We start from the raw sequence: 9736 nt of genomic DNA on the forward strand, positions 1-9736 counted from the left end.
ACTGACTGAGTGCGCACCGTGGACATCAGTGCGAGAGTCGCTGCTTCTTTGAACGTGAAGCTCTGAGGTGCTCTCCAGTTAAGAAGGCAGTATCTTCCACTCTGTGTGCTGCTGTGGCTGGCAGTGTAATCTGCATGTGAGCTGAGTTTTGGGGAACTTGGCAGTGAGTGGCTGACCCTGTTTTCCAGGGCGAGGCTGCAGCTCTACCGGACACAGAACATGGGCTGGGGCGTGCGGTCCCTGCAGGACATCCCCCTGGGCACCTTCGTCTGCGAGTAAGTGAGTGCCTGGGTCGCCCCAGGGCTGCCGGCTGCCTCTGCCGTTTTGTGGACAGCAGAGCTGTGCCTGGGACTTGCGGGTATCCCTGAAAACCAAGTTCATGTTGTCTCCACCCCTCACCTACCTCCTTGGCTTTCTGCTTGCATTTAGGCTCTTATCAGGTCATGGCTCATTCAAGATGGTACCATTCAGTGGTTTCCAGGGTAGGGTCACTGTGGATCCCTGGTCAGAGAAGGGGTTTCTGTGTCGCCCTTTTCTGGGTCCTGAAGTTAAATCCCAGCTCAGTCCCTGGCAAAATTTTCCAAAATGCTTGGCGACAGTTTAGAGGGCCCCACCATGGCTGCTGTGCAACCCGTCCTGCCATCAGGGGCAAGGCAGTGCTGTCTGGTGTTCTCACGCGCGTCTTGCTTCCTGCAGGTATGTGGGAGAGCTCATCTCTGACTCGGAAGCTGATGTTCGGGAAGAAGACTCTTACCTCTTTGATCTTGACAATAAGGTAATGTGTTTGGAGGGGTTGGGGTGTAGAGCAGATTGCAAGTGTGCAGCATGGGAGTGGTAAGGAGGCTCGCTCACACCGGCCCGCTCTGCGCTCAGGAGGCCTCTGGGCTCGTGCAGAGAGTAGCCTGCCTCTCCCGAAGGTGCTGAGCCCGGATGCACCAGCCCTCTGAAGCCCCGCTGCTCATGGGATTAGAGCCCATGGCCGTCAGAGGGCAGGGGGCTCACGGTGACAGGCAAAGTGGGAGCAAGACTTGCGTGAGGCATCAGGGGTTGCATGTGTGTCCCAGCTGCTCTCCTGGTTGTGGGGACAGTAGTTGGACCCTGGTCTTCACTCCAGGATCCAGGCTTCCGGGGACTTTTGGAGGCAACCTCATGCTGTCCTTGCCCTACCCTGGTACCTGTGTTGTTTTCGGTTTGTGACTTTCCTGTTTAAGAACTTACAGAAGCAGTCAGGGTAGAAGTGGGGACATGGGGCTCTCTAGCCAGAGTCCCGAGTAGCTGCCCTGTGGATGAGGACTGAGCCAGGCCCGGACCTTCCTGCCGTGCCCACCCCAGCCCTGCCCTGCAGGTGGCTCTCAGAGAGCCAGGCATGTGAGATCTGTGTTTCACGAAGAGAAACCTACATCCTGGGAGGTTGCAGTGCATGGGCACTGCCCCACACCCCTACCCCAAGACTTCTGGGGCACCCCAGTGACCCCATCATGTGTGCACGGTGCAGTGAGCCATGCCCCGCCCCCAGATCCTCTTTGTGCTTCTTCCTCGGTCTTCTGCCTTTCCTCATCTGTTGAGCTGTTTGCCTTTTATGGTTTGTAGCAGTTCTTTATGTGTTCTGGGTCAGATGCCCTTTTGGACATTTGTGTGTCGTGGACCTTTTCTGTCTGTGGCTTGTTTAGTTCCTAATGATGCCTTTTAGCGAATGGAAGTGCTTTTTTTTTTTGTTTTAGAGAGAGAGAGAGAGACAGAGAGACAGAGAGAGAGAGACAGAGAGAGAGAGAGAGAGAGAGAGAGAGAGAGAGAGAGAATCCCAAGCAGTCTCTGTGCTGTCAGCGAAGGGTCTGACACAGGGCTTGATCCCATGAACCATGAGATCATGACCTGAGCCAAAACCAAAGAGTCGGACACTTGACTGACTGAGCCACCCAAGCTCTCTGGAAGTTATTTTTAGTGCAGTCCAGTTTATCAGCTTCTTCCTACGTATCGTGGGGTTTTGTAACGTCCCAGTAAAGCCAAGGTGTTTTAAAGGGTGATCAAAAGATACACATCTGTGCTTATTCCCCAGAAGTTACACTTGGCCTCTACATGTAGGTATATAGTCACTTTACTGTAGGGTTAAGCTTTTTTTTTCCCCCCATATCTGTATCTGCCTGACTTAGGACCATTTGTTGAGAAGATCACCCTTTTCTCCACTGCTCAGTAGTGCAGCTTTTGTCATAACGCAGTGTCCTTGTGTGCCTGGGGCTTCCCTGTGTCCACGACTGTCTTGGCTGGGCTGTGCCACATTAATCATCCTAGTTTACGTCCTCTGACGCTGGGGTCTTTGGGAGTGTCTTGATCTTCTTGGTTTCCTTCAGTTTCTATATAAGTTTTAGAATCAGCTTGACAAGTTCTGCAGAACCCCTGTAGGGATTTCATTAGGGTGGTTTAACCCGTGACCCAGTTAGGGGTCACTGAGGGTCTTGCCACCTTCTTTTCTAGGGTGTATCACTCCACTTGTTTGTCGTCTTCAGTTACCCCCAGTAATGTTTGATGGTGTTCTGTGGTGGGATCCTGTAGATCGTTTGTTGTATTGTTTTATCTAATAGGTTTTTGATCATTTTACTTTGGGGTCAACTTTATTGTAATTAATTTACACGCAGTGAACTTTAAGCATGTGATTTTGTTTTTTACAAATGTGTGTGCAGCCTAATCACCCCCACAGGCAAGATCTGGAACATTACCCCAAAGGCGCCTGTGCCCCGACATGCCCCCAGCCCGGTTGGCCACAGAGCCACTGTCTGTCTCTGCTGGTGGGTTTGTCCTGCGTTAGAATTTCCTGGAAGTGGAGTCAGAGCGTGTGTTCCTCTCTGTCTGGCTTTTCGTGGGCCACCCGGGTGGTGGCAGATCCTGTGACCCACCAATACCCATGCTGGGTTGTGCTACCACTGTGGATGGACCTGGATATTTCCAGATTATGCTGTTAGGAGTAAACCTACTGTGAATCTTCATAGACTTGTTTTTTTGTGGGTGTGAGTTTTATTTTCCTGGGTAATTCCTGGGAGTGGGATTATTGCCATCTGGTAAAAGTATACATTTAATAACTTACAAAGAAGGAGCAAGCACTTTCCCAAAGTGGTTGGACCACTGTACGTTTCCACCAGCAGCAAAGGAGAGTTCCAAACACTGTCATTTTAATTTGGCATTTTCTTGATGATTATTGACAGGAGCATCTTTTCACAGCCAATTGGCCTCCTTATGTCTTCTTTTGTGCGCGAGTTTTTAAAATTTGTTGCCCATCGCTTAATTGGGCTACTTGTTTTCTTACTGGGTTGGAAGGGCTCTTTACAGTTCCTGATTAGTGACCTGTGTCAGACACCTGTATTATCTCCTAGCCTGTGCTTCTTCATTTTCTTTTTCTTTAAAAAAAAAAATTATTTCTTTATTTTGAGAGAGTGAAAATACATGCGCAGGTGGCGGAAGGACAGAGAGAACCCAAGACACCGGGCTTGATCTCGTCTCCATCTCATGGACCCTGGGATCATGACCTGAGCTGAAATCGAGAGTCGGACCCTAACCGACTGATCTACCTAGGTGCCCCTGTGCATCTTCATTTTCTTAGTGATGTCTTTCGTAGAACAGAATAGTTTTTTTATGGTTTAGTGCTTTTTGTGCTGTTAGTAATCTTTGTCTATCACAAGGTTGTGAAGATTTTCTCCTTTTTCTAAAATTTTTATATTTTTAACTTCTAGATCCATGATCTGTCTTGAGTATGTAGTTTCAGATAAGGCTGGAGATTTCTGCTTGTCCGTGTGAATATACAGTTATTCCAGACCAGCCAGCCAGTCAGCCGGAAAGGCTTCTGCTGGTAGGTCTGTGCCTGAACTGTGTTTTGTTCCTTTGATTTATCTGCTGACCCTCAAAGCTATACCACTGTCTCTTGACTACTGTCAGTTCAGAGTAAATATTGACACCAGGTAGCTCCTTTTTAAAGGTCCTTTTAGTTCTCTGGGGTTCTCTGCATTTCCATGTAAGCTTGAGAATCCGGGTGTCTGTGCGGAGAGGCTGCTGGGATCTGACTGGGATGATGTCCGGTCTGTTGAACCACTTAGGGGCGTTGGCATCTGAGCAGCATCCAGTGTCCTCGTCCCTGGTGTCTGGGGGTGGAGCCAGACCCCAGCCCCTCCTGGGGGCACCACTCTGGCAGCCCCGTCTCTCCTGCCAGCGGCTGCCCTCGTGGCTCCCGACCTTCCAGTCTTTCATCAGCCTCACCCCACCAGATTGGGCCCCTCAAGATGCTCCCTTCATCCTGCTTCTGTGGCTCATTCATTTTGGTGTGTGAAGGGCTGCGAGTACACCATAGCCTCCAGGGGCCGCTCCAGCTCAGACCTCGTGTCCCCATTAGTGTGGCTGCTCCTGTGTCCGAGGGACCTATGTGCCCACTGTTTGGGCCCTCCCCACCCACGGTCTAAGGTGTCAGCAGACTTTCTGGCTCTGCCTTCAGAATGTTTCCAGGGTCTGACCACCTGTTGCCACGTAGCCTGCCTTCTCCCTGGCATGGACTGTCCCTGGGCTCTGGGTCTGTGCCTAGACCCCAAGGTCTCCCTCTCCTTGCTGTTCTAGAACCTTCTGAACACCCACCTCTCCTGCCCCTGTTTCCAGGAAAGTGCAGGTAGCATATTGGAAGCTATGGGGTCCAGAGACCAGTGGGCAGAGGACCCAACTTTGTGCTCTGTGACTGAGGCGGGGTGGGTGTGGAACCCGCAGCTTGTCCCCAGCACGGGAAAGGGGCTGTTGCATGTCCTGAAGGCTTTGGTCAGGGTCTCCACATGTGACTGGCTCCCAGAATTTTTGTACTCAGTTTTGACCAGTCATCGTCATTCTTTCCGAAGCTTGAGCTGTCCCTTTCCGTGGCTGTGGAGCCTGTTCACACCAGCCTCGCCTCCTTGGGCTCCATTATGTCTGGCTTCCCTCATTTGCCCTCAGACTTCCCTAAGCTGCCCGTGGTCCTTGCAGTGGAGATGATTTTTAGGTACCAAGTCAGGACACCAAGGCGCTCATTGCCACCCGGGTGCCGTTGGCCTTGGTCTAATTTTTTAGAGGACAGAGCTCTAGAATAAAAGTTATGAAAGACGTGTTCACGTCACTATTCCCATTCAGATGTAACATCACTGGGTTTTCCCCACTCCTTTGGTCTTATACTTGTGTCCTCCACAGTAAAGATCCCGGCTCCTAGCGTGTTCGTTTCAGAGGAGCATCCCTAACGTGGCAGCAGCGTGTGTGTGAGGTCTTAGAACATGTCCCGCTGAGGACACGAGCACCAGCCCGCAGCACTTGGCGCGATGGTCTCTCCGTGTGGGTGGGCTCCCAGTTTGCTGTTGTAGGTATGTTTGTGTGTCTCGGTTCATTTTCAATTCCAGATTTTATCTTATTTTTATTTTTATTTCATTTCATTTCATCTCATTTCATCTCATTTCATTTCATTTTTATGTTTATTTACTTTTGAGAGAGAGAGAGAGAGAGAGAGAGAGAGAGTGTGTGTGAGTGAGTCAGAGTGTAAGCAGGGAGGAGCAGAGAGAGAGGGAGACAGAATCCGAAGCAGGCTCCGGGCTCCGAGCTGTCAGCCCAGAGCCTGATGTGGGGCTCAAACCCATGAACCATGAGATCATGACCTGAGCCGAAGTCCGACGCTTAACCAACTGAGCCACCCAAGTGCCACATTAAGTGCCAGAATTTTAAAATTTGTTTTTTAGTTATGTAAAATATTTACGTGGTTTAAAAGTAAAGATTGCACGAGGTCATACTCAGAAGTCTTGCGTGTTCTGCGTGCTCCTTTCCTGCCCTCAAGAGTATCCATGTGTGTGTGTCTCGCCTCCTCGCGTTTCTGACAGAAAAGGTGGTCCCCCCTCCGTTTTTCTGAGGTGCTGCTGTGGCGTAGAGCTCACCGTGTTCCGAGCACTTATGGATCCTTCTCCTTCTTTTGGGGACGTTCGGGTTGATCTCAGCCTTGGCTGTTGCGTCTCCTGTCCTGCACACGCGGCACTGTGTGGGGCGTGTGTTGTCCTCACCCAGGTCCCCAAAGCTCTGCCCAGCAGCCAGGCAACTGCAACTGAGAATTTCCATTGCATTCTTTCTTATTATTTCTATTCCTCTGGGATTTTCACTCGGTGAGAAACATACTGTTTTACCTGTGGCGAGGATGCTCTAAGGGAGCTTCTGACATCCTCACGTGTCCGTGCGGCATCTGCTTCACTTCAGGGCTGGACTCCGTTGATTGTCATTTCTCTTCAGAACGCGTCCGCTTCCTCGGTTCTTTGTCTTTGTTCGTGCTGACTTGTTGGTGGCTCCAGCGTTCCTGCGACGTGTGTCGTGTGCTCTGTTAAAATTGGCCGGCTGGGCTCGAGTGCGGGCTCTTCCCCTGTTGAGGTGGCGACATCCCCGGCGTCCGTCCCGTCCTGTGCACCCGCCGCTCTGCCGTCGTGGGCTCCGGCGCCTCGCTCCCGATCCTCACAGCTTCTGCTCCCGGTTTCCCCTGCTGCGCAGGGTGGGCTTGCCCGCAGACCTAGTCCGTCACACCCAGAGGCAGAGGCCAGAATCCGTGCCATGGCCATCGTTCTGGACTTCGGCATGTCTTTGGGACCTGCCGGGAGGTGGGATTGCTGAGTCAGGGGCATGCATGCCTTTGGTTTGGCAGAAAAGTTGATGGAGACCACCCGTCTCTGCCACCGTTTTGTCTTCCCTTGACCGCTGAGGGTCCTCTGGCTTCTGGTTAATGCTCTGCCATATGCAGGATGCACACCTGGAAGGTCCCCTTCTCCTTGGTGCCTGTCTGGTTTTCCCTCCCACGCTTTACACTTGGTTCCTGTGGTCACTGCATCACAAGTGCCCAGGGACTCAGCCACACGAGAAGGTCCGTGCTCACTGGCTTCCCCTTGTGGACATTGTGTGACCGGGCTCTCTGCTTGGGGCCCCAGGGGCTGATGGGGGTGTCTGGGGAGAGGTGCCCGCAGTCTGTTTTGTGGGTGTGGCATTCAGCTCCTTGCGTTCTGGGGTCGATGCCCACTTCCTCACCGGCTGTGCCCGGCCACCCACATTCCTTGCCACGTGGCCCCTCTGACTCCAGGCCCTAGCCACCTCTGGCACTCTGGGTTTTTGCAGAGAAAACTGCTTCTTAAAGGGCTCCTGTGGTGAGGTCAGGCCCCCAACCGAGCACCCTTTCTCACTGTCGGCTCAGTATCCCTTCTGCTGCGTGTTGTCATGGGAGGAGTGCTGGGTCAGGGTCGTGGGACTTCTGTCTGTACCACTGGGCTAGCAGGACATGGCAGTGTTCCTGTTCCGTGGCTGTAGCCACCCCTCGGGAGCCACCTGACGGCCCTCGGCCCGAGTGCCGCTTCCTTCCGTCTGTCCGACCTGCCCTGCACGCTCCGAGTCTCCCGGCACCTGCTCGCGATGGGCTCTGCCGCCCCCTGTGGTTCCCATCGCCCGCCTCCTTCCTCCTGGTACTGGTGGCGTCAGAGCATCAGATGATCCACGTGTGCCCTGTGCAGCCCGACTGGCCAGGAGGCATATGGAGCAGGCCGCCTCCCCAAGGCACGGAGGCCTCCTGCGTCCCTGCTCCGGGGGCGCACCTCTGCCCACGGTCTGCAGACTCCTGCGCGAGCTCCCCGCTCTCCTTCCCGCCCACTAGGATGGTGAGGTGTACTGCATTGACGCGCGGTTCTACGGGAACGTCAGCCGCTTCATCAACCATCACTGCGAGCCCAACCTGGTGCCCGTGCGCGTGTTTATGTCACACCAGGACCTGCGCTTTCCCAGGATTGCCTTCTTCAGCACCCGCCTGATTGAGGCCGGGGAGCAGCTGGGGTAGGTGCCGTGGTCCCCAGGGGCTGGCCGGGTCTGGGGACCTTCCGGGGTGCATCCGTGTGCCACCCAGTGCAGACTTACCCCCGGTGGCCTCCTGTGTCTCCAGACCGCTTGCTCGGGCTGGCCTGCCCCCAGGCGGTGTGGGGCCTGGATGCACCCTTAGCTCTGCTGTCTCCCCAGGTTTGACTACGGGGAGCGCTTCTGGGACATCAAAGGCAAGCTGTTCAGCTGCCGATGTGGCTCCCCCAAGTGCCGGCACTCCAGCACGGCCGCGGCGCAGCGGCAGGCCAGCGCCGCCCAGGACGGCCAGGAGAACGGCCTGCCCGACACCAGCTCCTCCACCGCTGACCCCCTATGAGCAGCAGCCGGCCTGGGGCGCCGAGCGTCGGTGCCGTTCACACTGAGGTTGGAGAGGAAGGCGAAACGCACACAACACCCGAGGGCTCCGACCTGGGGCTGGAGGGACCTGGGCCGTGGCTGCGAGGCCCCAGCGTGGCTGCCTCCGGGCTGGGGGCGGGCGCTTTGGAACACTCTGGGAATCCGCGCTGGCGTGACCTTGTGAGTTTCTGATGATGGTTTTGTCGTTTCCACGTTTCCCGTTCCCCCTCAACTCCCCTGGTTCCTGTTCCACCGTGGGGCTTGTTGGCAAAGCCCGGTCAGCCCAGGCTCCCTGCGTGGCACCTGCCGAAGACACCATCACCCTCGAGCTGCTCCGTTAGACCTGCCTGCACGAGGCCTGCGTGGCTGGTGCCAGTTCTGGGCACCGCGCAGATGCCGTCCCCACCTCGACCTAGGAGAGGTCAGGGCCAAGCCGTCACTGACTTTGGAGAAAACGTTTGTTTGCTTTTTAAAGAAGTCCTATATCTAGTCCTATATATCAGACCTCTAATGCATTTCTTTCTGAGGAAGCGGTCTGGCGGGTGCAGGAGGGCCATGGCCCGAGGAGGACCCCGCACCGGCCCCGCCAGCGCAGCAATGCTGGCGCCTTCTGTTGATTTTTAAACCACATGCTATGATGAATAAACTGATTTATTTTCTACCGTTATTGAACATTAGGACAAATAAAAACACAAAACACAGACAACGGTGCTGATTCTGGTGTGGTTTCTACTCACCATGTGAAAATAAACTATCAACTGTATAAAGAGAACAAAGTGATTTTAGAATAAAATGCAGGAAAAAACTTTTTTTAAAACGTTAGTCTTGTCGTGGAATAAATTTGCCATCACCTTTTGTGTGACGGCCTGCCAGGTCATATACTTTTTTTTGGCATATACTTTTTTAAATACTGTAATTAGTGCAGTAGCAGTGGGGTTTTTGTGCGGCTCTTCTAAAACATTCATGATGCAGTCATGTTTATTTTTTTCTGTTAAAATGTTTTTGACAGTTTTAAGAGCAGTCTTTTGGCTCAGACCATTTCTTGTTCTGTTTTCAATGAAATCAATAAAAAAAAAAGAAGTACTTTAAAGGAGGTTTTTATTATGATGCCATGTTTCAGCTGGTTTCTGCCAAACACCCGTGCTCCCTCTGGGGTGCTCGCGGGCTCACACGCGGCCCGGGTCCGAGCAGGCGGCACACACCTTCCTTGTCAGCACAGCCTGTCTCTGAAGAGGACGCTACCTGCATCCGCCCCAGGCAGACAAGTGCAGAGTGTGTGTGCATGCCTGTGTGTGTGCGTGCCTTTGTACGACCAGCACCAGGCACTGAGGCCCAGGTATCTTTCTGGAGGCTGATGGGCGTAAGCACCAGGTAAGTGCCCAGAATCCCTAATCAGATCTGCATTTGAGCGCGATGAGACTGGAGCAGTTTCTTCCTGCCAGCCAGCCACGGCCTCTGCCCCTCAGCAGGAGCCCTGTGTCCTGTGCAGGGCTGGCCTTCACCCGGGCACCTGTAAACTCAACAA

General features: G+C 53.5%; 1 protein-coding gene across 11 annotated transcripts in view; it reads left to right on the forward strand.

The window, feature by feature from the left end:
- Window positions 1-9301, forward strand: part of EHMT1 (euchromatic histone lysine methyltransferase 1) — a 153079-nt gene extending 143778 nt beyond the window's left edge. For all 11 annotated transcript variants that reach the window (XM_042913126.1, XM_042913127.1, XM_042913130.1 and 8 more), the window contains 4 exons: window positions 189-275; window positions 697-775; window positions 7658-7833; window positions 8014-9301. In XM_042913126.1, coding sequence (XP_042769060.1) covers window positions 189-275; window positions 697-775; window positions 7658-7833; window positions 8014-8191 — 520 coding nt within the window. In that variant the 3' untranslated portion in view covers window positions 8192-9301. The remainder of the gene's footprint in view (window positions 1-188; window positions 276-696; window positions 776-7657; window positions 7834-8013) is intronic.
- The last annotated feature ends 435 nt before the right edge of the window (window positions 9302-9736 follow it).

Source organism: Panthera leo, chromosome D4 (genome assembly GCF_018350215.1).
Source record: "Panthera leo isolate Ple1 chromosome D4, P.leo_Ple1_pat1.1, whole genome shotgun sequence".
NCBI lineage: Eukaryota > Metazoa > Chordata > Mammalia > Carnivora > Felidae > Panthera > Panthera leo.